The 13,408-nt window shown below is 41.3% G+C and overlaps 1 protein-coding gene across 6 annotated transcripts in view; it reads right to left on the reverse strand.

Moving 5' to 3' along the window:
• The window catches only part of LOC143299059 (protein furry-like), a 119,819-nt gene that overhangs the window by 88,051 nt on the left and 18,360 nt on the right, over positions 1–13,408 (reverse strand). For all 6 annotated transcript variants that reach the window (XM_076612159.1, XM_076612158.1, XM_076612157.1 and 3 more), the window contains exons 16-24: positions 12,716–12,856; positions 11,540–11,607; positions 9,984–10,144; positions 8,734–8,916; positions 5,926–6,015; positions 4,765–5,027; positions 2,992–3,162; positions 2,267–2,428; positions 631–780 (exon numbers count right to left, since the gene is read on the reverse strand). In XM_076612159.1, coding sequence (XP_076468274.1) covers positions 631–780; positions 2,267–2,428; positions 2,992–3,162; positions 4,765–5,027; positions 5,926–6,015; positions 8,734–8,916; positions 9,984–10,144; positions 11,540–11,607; positions 12,716–12,856 — 1,389 coding nt within the window. The remainder of the gene's footprint in view (positions 1–630; positions 781–2,266; positions 2,429–2,991; positions 3,163–4,764; positions 5,028–5,925; positions 6,016–8,733; positions 8,917–9,983; positions 10,145–11,539; positions 11,608–12,715; positions 12,857–13,408) is intronic.

A 13,408-nucleotide genomic window follows, 5' to 3' on the forward strand; every position in this document is an offset into this window, starting at 1 on the left:
CCACCATTTCAACTTCTGAACAAATTTATACTGCACTGAAATCATTTTACAGAATCTTTTTGTTTTTTTCAAAGCGTTATGCATGCATGTGAATGACTGGTGTGAAAGTGCTTTATCTCTACACAAGATTCACCACTGTTTAAATACTAATTATTACTATCAAGGGGTTAAATGGCCAGACAATTAAATCACGGACAGACAGTAAATTAAATCATGGGCAGACAGTAAGTTAAATCATGGACAGAGAGTAATTTAATCAGACAGTAAATGAAATCATAGACAGACAGTAAGTTAAATCATGGCAGACAGTAATTTAAATCATGGGCAGACAGTAAGTTAAATCATGGGCAGACAGTAATTTAAATCATGGGCAGACAGTAATTTAAATAATGGACACAGTAAATTAAATCATGGACAGACAGTAAGTTAAATCATGGGCAGACAGTAATTTAAATCATGGGCAGACAGTAATTTAAAACAGGGCTGGCTCAGAAAGGACATGGGTACTAAACATCCATAAACTGTGCCTGCAACCACACAGGCATTTCACAAGGATACACCCAAAACAATTATCCTACAAACAGAACAAAACACACAGCACAAAAAGAAGAGTGACCTAAGGGCTCTGACCTCTGACCAAACACCTTGTTTTCCGCCAGCAGCTGGAAGATGTGAGCAAGCTGCACCCTCAGCAAGTCCCGCTTGCGTCGTCGACGCAGGTTGTCCTGCTTCCGGTCAATGGCTTCCTTCAGGTAAGGCAGCAACTCCTCCGCCAGTTCCCTGAAACACACACATAAATATATATATATATATATATATATATATGCACACACACACACATAATTAAAATGATTTAACAATAAAATTTAAAAAAATTAATGCTAACTGAAATAAGTTCCAAGTCCGAGCAATAAATGTTCAATATATTCTAACTTTCCATACCATCCAAGCAAAGTTTTGTAAAAAATATTAGGCAGAAAAATTCTGAATCAAAACAGTTGATTTCAATAGATTTTCCATGCAAAGGAGTGGAAGGATGAGGTATTTGTTTACTGGTGAGCGAAAAGACCGGTAGATGTGCACATCACAGGCTTGAGTTGAACGACTTTTTGTGCATACACACTGTGTGTATACCGAGTGTCAGACACATCAGTTGATCCTTCCATCAGTGCCTACATTGGTTTTATTTTTTTGTTTGTTTGGTTTGGTTGTTTTTTTCAACCCACACAAAACTCACACTGTAAACAAATGTGAGCTGTACATAATTTTCTCCCTAAAATTTGTTTGACAAACATACTTACTGTGACTCATAAATATGAGTTGAAGTTATTAGTTAACCTGCTAAAAAAATGAGCACTTTAAAGGGCAATGGTAGGAAATTACCAGAGCAATGCAAAAAGAACAATAACAAAACACAGAAAACAACAATAATACACAGCAATAACACAAACACAGGAAACAGCAATAACACAAACACATATAACAGCAATAACACAAACACAGATGACAGCAATAACACAAACACAGATAAGAACAATAACACAAACACATATAACAGCAATAACACAAACACAGATAACAGCAATAACACAAACAAAACAACAGGAAAACACAGACAATAACAATAATATCTGTAGCTCCAGTTTCATGGAGGTGTCAAAGTGTGTGGACCAGTCCATACACATTAAACCACATCCACATCGAGAGAAGAAAAAGGGAGTGGATGACTGACATTTGCCATAAACCTGACATGCTAGTCAGGCCTTGACAGCCTATCCTACAGCAACAACACACACACAACACAAACATAAAAACAAGAAAAAAGATAACAGCAACAACACATACACACACACAACACAAACACACACACAAAAAGAGAACAGTAACAACACACACAACACAAATCAAAAAACAAGAAGACAAAGATTTCAGCAATAACACACATGCAACACAAAAACAATAAGAAAAAAAAGATAACAGCAACAACACACACACACAACACAAACACAACAACAAGAAAATAAGAAAAGAAAACAGCAACAGATGCACACAAAACACAAAAACAGGAAAACAAAGATAACTGCAATAACACTCACCGAGTCACACAACACACACACACAACAGCACGACAACAGAAGTAACATCAACGACACAAACAACACAAACAAAACAAAAAGAAAACAAAGATAAGAACAACACCCCCCCCCCCCTCACCCCACAAACACACACACAAACACAAGACGACAATGCCGGCCAAAGGACTGACTTGAAGACAGCAGGGTTGCAGCAGCCCATGCCGTTGACCACGGTGTCCCTCATGTCGGAGTTCTCACACTTCATCTGGGCCACCAGCAGGCGGAACAGGTTGCTGGCCGTGATGCTCGACCTCGACTCTGATTTGTCGCTCTGCGCAGTATCTGGTGATGACCTGTGGAGAAAAGCCCCCAGGACAAAAATGTATGCTTAAATATGTTTCAGGTATGCTTTATTGCCTGCTCTTCAGAAGATGACAGCCTTTTATTCTTTTGGTTTTTTTTCGAGAGAGAGTCTGAAAAGTTTGCTGGACTTCGACTCCACTTTGTCGCTATGGGCAGTCTCAGCTGATGACCTGAGGAGAAAAACGATGATGATATGGATGCTTACTTTGCGAATATCCTTGGTCAGAGACCAAACTCTTTTCAAAGGGATAAAAATGTGTGCTTGAGTTTCTTTCAAAGAATGGTTTTATAGTCTACTCTTTCCTTTTTTTACAAAGAGAAAGAGTTTGAACAGTTTGTTTTTCTTTAATTCTTAGATAGAAATACATACGGTACTGTTAACTCAGAAAATATACAGTATCATATATTCAATTCTAAGATACAATACACACAGAACTGTTAACTCAGAAAATACACACATACATATCCACACACAACACACAGACACTCTCACACACAGTCACCCTCCCACCGTTCCACCCACACCCACAAAGCATTAAGAGTCAGCCCTGACCCCAGTTCCGGTGAGGAGCAGCGGTGAGGGATGACGGCGTTTTGCTGAGCGATGCTGCAGGCCAGAATGATGTAGTTCTGCCACAGCTGCATGTGCACGTCCTTCTCCGTGGTCACCTTCTTGCTGCCGGACCTCAGGATGGACGACGCCCGGTTCTCGTTCATCATCGTGCTGAACCACACACACCACACCAACGTTTGTTTCTGTCAGATTTTTTTTTTTTTTCATCATAATTATTATTTATTTATTTATGTATGTACGCTTATATATATATATATATATTTTATATATATATATATATATATATATATATATATATATATATATATATATTTTTTATATATATATATATATATATATATATATATATATATATATATATATATTCTTTTTTTTTTCTCAAGGCCTGACTAAGCGCGTTGGGTTACGCTGCTGGTCAGGCATCTGCTTGGCAGATGTGGTGTAGCGTATATGGATTTGTCCGAACGCAGTGACGCCTCCTTGAGCTACTGATACTGATACTGATACTGTCAGATGTCAGTTTCATGAAGGTGTCAAAGTGTGTGGACTGATCCATATATGCTACACCATGTCAGCCATAAAAACGTAAGAAAAACTTTCTTAAAAAAAAAAAAAAAGAAAAAAAAAAGGCAGATGCCTGATCTTTGCATAAACCAAACACACTGATTGGGCCTGAAGAACCTATCCTAGTTATGTATAAAAAAAACAATGTGTGCCCCTACATATGCGTACACACGCACGCGCTCATGCGCACACACACACAGAAACACAACGCACATGCAACAACTGATCTGCAGTCTCAAACACACCAAGGACCATCCCTCAACACACACACAATCCACAATTTACAGCAAAGTGAATCACTCCAATGTCAACACCTGACGCTTCTGAAGCAGGCAGAGTGGCTCCTGACTTGGTCACTTTCAAGACAGAGAACTTATTAAACTAAACGCACATTTTAACTGATGTCACTGATTCGAATTAAACAGAATAAAACGCTTCACTTTTTAAAAGATTTTTAAAATTTGACATGATCAATCCATTCTGAAAGGGAGGGGTGGTGAGAGGTATTTATTCAAAGCATCAACTTGATCATACTTCTATCAACTGAACAAATCCACAAAACAACGTATCAGCTAACAGCTACCACCAAGACATCAACGTCATCATGATGCCAGAGCAAGTCACATCTATCTTCTTCTCTTCTTCTTCTTTAACTCTGAAGAGTCACTGGAGCACCACAAAGAAGAAATGTTCATCAGATTCCTACAGGCCCATTATTTGTATGTAAAAGCCTGGGACTCTGCATCTAAATATAACGTACATAAAAACCATGTCACAAATGACACGACACACCAGCCGTCATGGAGAAATGGTCAGTGTCACACACTGACGACTGGCATGGACACTGGTACAAACACCCCATCAGAAACATACCACAGTGGGATTTATGAGCCTGAGGCCAACTCCTTCCCAGACAGCTCAGCAAGTCTCCGCTCAAATGAAGAAAACTTGGACCACACAATTAAGAGTAATCTACTTCTCGGATGTGTCTCAGGCAGTGTTGTTCTCATTTCCTGACCAACATTGTAGGTTGTGACGATAAACTAGCAACACAATCAAATACAATACAATATAGTTCTGTACAATACAATAAAATACAGTGCAAAGCCGCTCACCGCAGCACAATACACATTAAATCAGAGCCAGTATAATGCCACAACCCCAAACCGCATCGAGCCACATACAGACCTGGGGTCGATGGAGGGGAAGAGGGAGTTGAGGCGGGTGTAGACGATGGGCCAGGCGTGAGCGATGGCGCGCGGACACAGGGTGAGGGCGTGGTCCTTGGACACCACAGCGCCGATGAAACGGATCCACATGTCGACGCGGTGGAAGCTGTAGTTGATCTGGTTACCATCCTGCAGGCTGCCCCCACCTGCCGGCAACCACAGCGTGACGGCACGGTCAGCCACCCACATGAGGTCAATGCTGGGCTGGGTCAGCACCACCAGCTGAAACACACCATGGTCCTTGTTGTCACTGGTGTGACTGTTGTCATTATCATTACTGCTACTGTCATTATCATCATGACTATCATTGTCCTGATTATGGTCTTTGTTGCTGCTGCTGCTGTTGCTGCTCTTCTTCTTCTGATCACCATCATCATTATCATTATCAGTATTATTATTCTATTATCATTATTATTATCATTACTATTATCATCATCATTTTTATCATTAATATTATTGTCCTTATCATTACCTTTATAGCTGCTTCTTCTTCTGATCGTCATCATCATCATCAATACTATTATCATCATTATCAGTATCATTAGTAATATTATTACCATTACCATTATCATCATCATTGTTATCATAACTATCATCATCATTATTAATATCATTAACATTATCATCATCATTATTATCATCATCATTTTTTTTTTTATTGTTATCATTATCATCATCAATACAGTGGGGCTGTAGCCTGGAAGTAATGCACCCAACCAGGGATCATGTGTCCACTGGTTAACATCCAACACAGACCTGGACTTTTACTCTCCCCCCTCCCTCTCCCCTCCACGAGACCTTCTTGAGTGGTGGTTTGTGTGCAAGTTATTCAGATGAAGCGACAAACCAAAGTCCTTAGCGCACTTAATCAAAGGAACCCACAGCAGCAAAAGGGCTTGTCCCTGGCAAAGTTCTGCAGAAAAATCCACTTTGATAATCAAACTTCTTCTTCCTCTTTTCATCCATCAGATCTACAGTTCAGTACAGTGTGCAGTAGAGCACAGTGCTCCTAGACACTATGCACTGCAGTACATTCCAGTCAGTGGTGCACAGCACAGCACAGCACGAATAACAACACTACCATCGCATCCCAGAGGAACCATCACAAAACACCACTCACCTTTTCTTGCACAGGCAGATGAGGCAGCAGTTTCTCCACAATGTGCGGGCAGGCCTTGTCAATCACATCCAGCAGACACACCGCACTGTCCTGTGTACATACATCATTTGTCATTAGATAACACAGCACTGTCCTGTGTACATACATCATTTGTCATTAGATAACACAGCACGGTCCTGTGTACATACATCATTTGTCATTAGATAACACAGTACTGTCCTGTGTACATACATCATTTGTCATTAGATAACACAGCACTGTCCTGTGTACATACATCATTTGTCATTAGATAACACAGCACTGTCCTGTGTACATACATCATTTGTCATTAGATAACACAGTACTGTCCTGTGTACATACATCATTTGTCATTAGATAACACAGCACTGTCCTGTGTACACATATTGTTTGTCATTACAGACAATACAGCACTGTCCTGTGTACATACATCATTTGTCATTACAGACAATACAGCACTGTCCTGTGTACATTCATCATTTGTCATTACAGACAATACAGCACTGTCCTATGTACATTCATCATTTGTCATTACAGACAATTCAGCACTGTCCTGTGTACATACATCGCTCGCCATTACACACGGCACTGTCCTGTGTATTTACATCGTTTGTCATTACAAACAACACTGCACTGTCCTGTGTACATAGATCATTTATCATGACAGACAATACAGCACTGTGCTGTGTACAAATATCGTTCGTCATTACACATAACACAGCACTGTCCTGTGTACATACATCGTTCGTCATTACACATAACACAGCACTGTCCTGTGTACATACATCGTTCACCATTACACACAACACAGCACTGTCCTGTGTACATACATCGTTTGCCATTACAGATAATACAGCACTGTTCTGTGTACATACATCATTTGTCATTACAGACAACACAGTACTGTCCTGTGTACACACATCATTTATCAATACAGACAACATAGCACTGTCCTGTGTATATACATCATTTGTCATTAGACAACACAGCACTGTCCTGTGTACATATATCATTTGTCATTACAGACAAGACTGTATTGTTCTGTGTACATACATCGTTTGTCATTACAGACAATATAGCACTGTCCTGTGCACATACATCATTTGTCGTTAGACAATACAGCACTGTCCTGTGTACATACATCGTTTGTATTTACAGACAACACTGTATTGTTCTGTGTACATAATCATTTGTCATTACAGACAACACAGCACTGTTCTGTGTACATACATCATTTGTCATTACAGACAACATAGCACTGTCCTGTGCACATACATCATTTGTCATTAGACAACACAGCACTGTTCTGTGTACATATATCATTTGTCATTGCAGACAACAATGTATTGTTCTGTGTACATGCATCATTTGTCATTACTGACAACACAGCAATGTCCTGTGTACATACATCGTTTGTCATGACAGACAACAATGTATTGTTCTGTGTACATGCATCATTTGTCATTACTGACAACACTGCGCTGTCCTGTGTACACACATCATTTGTATTGACAGACAACACAGCACTGTCCTGTGTACATACATCATTTTCCATTACAGACAACACAGCACTGTCCTGTGTACATACATCATTTTCCATTACAGACAACACAGCACTGTCCTGTGCACAGATATATATCTCACAGTTACTACTGGCAACACATCACATAACGTGTGTCATTTTTGTTCAACTTTTGTTGACAAGGAAAATATCTTGTTTGTTTCTTCCCACCTTGTGATGAACTGTTGGCTTATCAATATAAGCAGTGTGCAACCAGTTTGGTTTTGTTTCATACAGAGCCAGGTACATTTTATGGGAGTGGAAAGCTAGAGAAAAATAACAAGCATGCACATGTAAGTGAACACATGTGTGTGTTCGCAAAAAGTGTGTGTGCATGCATGTGTGTCTTTATTTTGGCATATGTGCGTGCATGTATGAGTGTGTTTGTGTGCAAATGTCTCTGGATGTGCAGGGAAGACTCAGGGAAGGGGGTGGAGAGGTAATACGTTTCTGTGCATGTGCAAGTGCGTACGCACATGATTGCACCCACCACTGAATGAAATGCAGAGACACAAATACTAAACTTCCTAAAAACGTTTTTGTTACTGTTCCGTGATTAACACTTCAAGACTTCTTACACCTGATCTCTGTCCATCAGTCACAAAGTCTGGAAAGTAGAACCAAGGTTAAGAAGAAATCTAGGGGATTTGGTCAGTTTGGCTCAGCGACTAAGCCATCATTTTCGTCAGTATGGGGTTTACCACATAGCAACCTGTGTATGTTGAATCACAAAAACAGGCACTACCATGCACCACCAAAATGACTCAGCAGCAGAACGCATGGCCTCCTCCTCTGTGTGGCCTCACGACAACCCTACACTGATAACTCCCTGCAGGCTGCCGGTAAACTAGCCGAGATGTGGCCAGGTAATGGGAGGGTAGGGGGGTTGAGTGACATGGAGACGAGGATTCAGGGAGGGGCAATGCCACTGAAATGGTGCAGACCATGCGGCAGCACAAAAAAAAAGAAGAAAAAAAGAGAACAACAAGAAAGAAAGAGAGAGAAACAGCTGTTGTACTGTATTGTATTGTTCTTGTGTTGTGTTGCATTGCACTGATTTGTATTGCATTGAACTGTATTGCATTGCACTGCATTGTGCTGTATTGCATTGTACTGTATTGCATTGTATTGCATTATGCTGCATTGCATTGTACTATATTGCATTGTATTGCACTGAATTACATTGCATTGTACTGTGTTGTGTTGCATTGTACTGCACTGCAGGGTACCTGGGCAACGTTGTAGGAGGCGAAGATGTTGCGGACCTCCCTGAGGATGTGGATGGCGACCTTGCGGGTCATGACGCGACAGCTGCACATCATGACCAGGCACAGCCCCTCCACCTCGTGCAGCACGTCCAGGTTCACGATCTGCTCGGGGCTGGGGCCCAGGAACAGGTGGTCCCCCCTCTCCTGCCACACCCACATTCGTCCCACATCACAATGCTGTTGAAGGATAGGGCACTGAACATGTTAAGGGGGAAGGCGGCAGAATGGTTAAGACACTCAGCTGCCAATATACAGAATCCGTGAGGGTGTAGGTTCAAATCCCACTCTCGCCCTTTCTCCAAAATCTGACTGAAAAATCAAACTGAGTGTCTAGTCATTTGGATGAGATGATAAACCAAGGTCTCGAGTGCAGCACGCACTTGCCACACTGAAAAAGAACCCATGGCAACGAGAGTGTTGTCCTCTGGCAAAATTCTGTAGAAGAAATCCACTCTGATAGGTACACAAATATATAAGCATGCATACAAGGCTTGGCTAAGCACGTTGAGTTATGCTACGGGTCAGGCATCTGCCTAGTAGATGTGGTGCAGCGTATGTGGATTAGTCTGAACACAGTGACGCCTCTTTGAGAGACTGAAACTGAAACTGGGATATAAAAGGATCCCTTTTTCCTCCCTAAAATTATATCTAATCTAACATACTTACCAGGACCCACTGGTGCAGACTCCAGCATGGGTCTGATTCCTGTCCTGTGCAAACTACTACCCTGTTCATGCTGAGTAATGGAAAGCAGCTGTGGTTAGTGACATCACCTATCATACTGCCTCCCTTCTGCAGGCCTGAATATCTTCTTCTTCTCCCTTAGCTCTGTGAAGAATCATTGGAGCACCACACAGAAGAACTGTTTGACAAATCTGGAAAGTTTCTTTTTCCCTCACACACACACACACACACACACACACACACACACACTCATGCACAAACACAGACACCACAAGCACGTACTTCCCCCCAACCCCAAATATATGCCCACCCTCTCCCCACCCCAACACCCCTACAAACATACACACACACAACACACACACCCTATCCCCACACCAGTAAACACACACACACAAAACATACACACACACCCCACCCCACTCCACCCCAACAAACAGGTACACATCAACACCACCATCAATAACCCCCCCCCCACCCCCCAAACCCCCACTCCTCCCCTGAACTGCACACACCACCAACAGACCGACCCGTGCCATTTCCTTGGGGATGGGTGCGGTGGTGGTGGTGGTGGTGGCGGCGGTGATGCTGGTCTTCCACTGCACCAGGAGCTGCAGCAGCAGGCGCAGAGTCATGTCCAGCAGCTGGGTGCGGCTGTCAGAGATGTCCTTCTGGATGAACTGGATCAGGCCTGAAAGTTTCAAGTTTCAAGTTTTAATCTTCCTTTCATTCCTATTGGAGTATGGAGGAGTACTACAAAGTAATGTTTTCATGCCCAAAACAAACATTTCCAAATACACAACAATGTCACATAAAAGTTGAGAAAACACAAATGTCTTTTAACCCCAAAAGTGTAGGTAGACAACATTTGCAAATTTAATCATCTTACTTATACCTAAAAGGACTTTTCTGCCTCCTTTGAGCTATATTACAAAAATTGAAAACCGATTCTGGAGACAAATATTTCACTACACATACTTTACCGTGACCCACTAGTGCAGACTCCGGCAGGGAGTCCGATTCCTGTCCTGTGCAAACTACTATCCGCCTATGCGGAGAAAACGAAAGTAGCTATGGCCTATAACCTCCCGAAAGTAGGTTACCTCCCCATGTATCCCTGCCTAGCTTCCTCTTTTTACAGCAGCCAACTTGCATATTTTTTAGGAACATATTTGTTTGGCAACTCATCATGATTGGGACATTCCATTATAAAATGGAACTCATCCCCAATTACAGATAAGTTACAAACTCTCGTGGTGTGCATTGCACCACAAAATGCAGCAAACTGGAATAGAAAAGAACAGAACAGAACAGAATGGAATGGAACGGAAGTGATTGTCTTATAAGAATAGAAAAGAACAGAACAGGATGAAACAGAAAAGCAATGGAATACAAGAGAATGGAACAGAACAGAAAGGAATATAATGGAATGGAACGGACTGTCTTATTCAGAACAGAACAGAAAGGAATATAATGGAATGGAACGGACTGTCTTATTCAGAACAGAACAGAAAGGAATATAATGGAATGGAACGGACTGTCTTATTCAGAACAGAACAGAATATACTGTCTTACCAATATACAACAGAACAGGTCTTCATAGAATAGAATGTGTCTCAACAGATTATAACAGAACAGAATAGCATATCCCGTGTGTCTTTACACAAGCAAAATCCCATATGTCTTCATAGAATAAGTCTAAACAGAATGGACTAAAACAGAACAGAATGACTTTTCCCACTCAACCCTGGGGAACTTCGAGTCTCTGCAGGCTTCAATGCCATACTGATGTGAGAAAAAGCAAAAAATGTTCTGGTTTTCCCCCAGATTGCATGTGGACACATCAAGAAACACTGTAAAAGTTAGCTGCCTTTTCTGCGGTTTATGCACATGTAGGAATGTGATAACAGTTTTAATGAGACAAATTTTGACGCCAGAGCAATGCTCCAGCAATGAACCTAACACGCTGATGATGCCTATCCTGGGTTTGTGTGAAACATGAACATAAAAATGAAATAAAATAATAATACAAAAATAAACAAATTTAATCAATAACACGAAACAAATGATGTACAAAGTACCATACCGTGGATCACATGCTCCTTCCAAGCAGCTGACTCGGACATGAGATTCTGCAAAGCTTGGAAAGCCAGCCTGGAACAAAAAAGAATTAAAAACCAAGGTATATCACTTGTGCCTGAAACGTTGCATCAAGGGAGGGGTGTCCTCCAACCTCCAGTATTTCCCCACCTTTTTCCAGATTTTTTTTTTCTTCATACCATGGGTACCCCATCCTCCTACTTTTCCCCTTTTTTTTCTTCTTTCTTTCTTTTAAAATAAATCTTCCAGTGGATGCAAAGTACAACACAAAAGATTACTGAGATGTTATAGACAGTAAGCATACAAAATCAGTAAAATGTCTGCGTGTTTTCCAAATGATAGTCACAGAAACTTACACTGACCCACTGGATTTCTTTTTTTGGGGGGTGGGGGGAGGGGCTGGGGGGTCTTGGGGTGGTTCGTCAACAGACTGAGAGAATCTTAGAAAACTGCCCACAAGATTCAGGTACATCTTTTTACTTCATTCTTCTCTTCTGTTTTACTTATTCAATTGGTTGATTGACTGACTGACAGATTGTTTAGAAGTACAGTCTACTGGTTAAACTGGGATTTGTTAACTTGTTTATGGATTTAGCCTTGTCAAGAGACTGGCTGGTATATTATTCATCTATCTTTTGCTTTATTGTTGTTGACTAAATCTTGTCAACTGACTGGATGATAAATCTGTCATCTGTTTTCGTCGACCTTTTCATTCATTTACTCACTCACTTACTCATTAAAATCATGTCTTTTTTTTTTTTTTTTTGCTTTTGCTGCTTTATCTAAAACTGTGAACATTCATCCCAGCTGTCACTTGATGGAGCTGGATCATTTCTAATCCATATGAAGAGACCTGTCCTGCTGTGCTACTCATGCCTTTATTCATATATATGTGTGGACAAGTACAGATGGGTGGGCAATCCATCACAGCAGTATCAGTTACAGGGGATGTTACTGGCATAATCGAAACCCTTAAGAATCAACCCCTCCCTCCTCCTGTAAGCCCTAACAAGCTGTGCCATGAAACTTGGGAGCTATGAATCTCCAAGCTGTGCCGTGAAACTTGGGAGCTATGAATCTCCAAGCTGTGGCGTGAAACTTGGGAGCTATGAATCTCCAATCTGTGGCATGACAGCCTGCTGAAGTAAGGGCAGCAACTGACCCCTTGAGTTCTTCGTCCACATGCACGGTGAGTCGTGTCAGCAGCTCCACCAGTTCAGGGTTGTTCATCCCGTCCGGCTTCAGGCGGGGTATGGCCGCGATGCACGTCCGGAACAGGTCAATCTTCGGCTTACGGTCTCCTCTGAATCACACACACAAACACACATACAAACACACATACACACACACACACAAAAAAACCCAAACATACACATGCACACACACACACAACTATGTAACTCCAAAAAAAGTTAAAAGTAGTCACTATTTACTGTCATATCAATCAGTGCTGCACTGACAAATCGGTTAGCTAAAACTGTGCAACAGAAAGAAACGTAACAATGATTTGTAAATCTGTGGGTTTTTCCTTAGTTTTTATGAAGCACAAACACAGGTTCTCATCAAAAATCATTATTCTGTGCACACTCTGAACTTACTCTGTCACGCATGAAGGAAGAGAGGAAAGTGAGCTGTGTACATATCTGATTATCAAATGCACATTTCCTGAACTCTGTCAAATATTATCACAGAAATGAATGAACTTTGTCAGAATATTTTCACAGAAACGAAGTCAGTCAAACAAGTATCATCTGACCTGAAAAAACACCACAACCTCTCTCTCTCTTTCACACACACACATACACACCAACCTTCTTCCCCCAAACCACCCCTCCAGTCGCCTCCCAATAACACA

Source organism: Babylonia areolata, chromosome 24 (genome assembly GCF_041734735.1).
Source record: "Babylonia areolata isolate BAREFJ2019XMU chromosome 24, ASM4173473v1, whole genome shotgun sequence".
Lineage (NCBI taxonomy): Eukaryota > Metazoa > Mollusca > Gastropoda > Neogastropoda > Buccinidae > Babylonia > Babylonia areolata.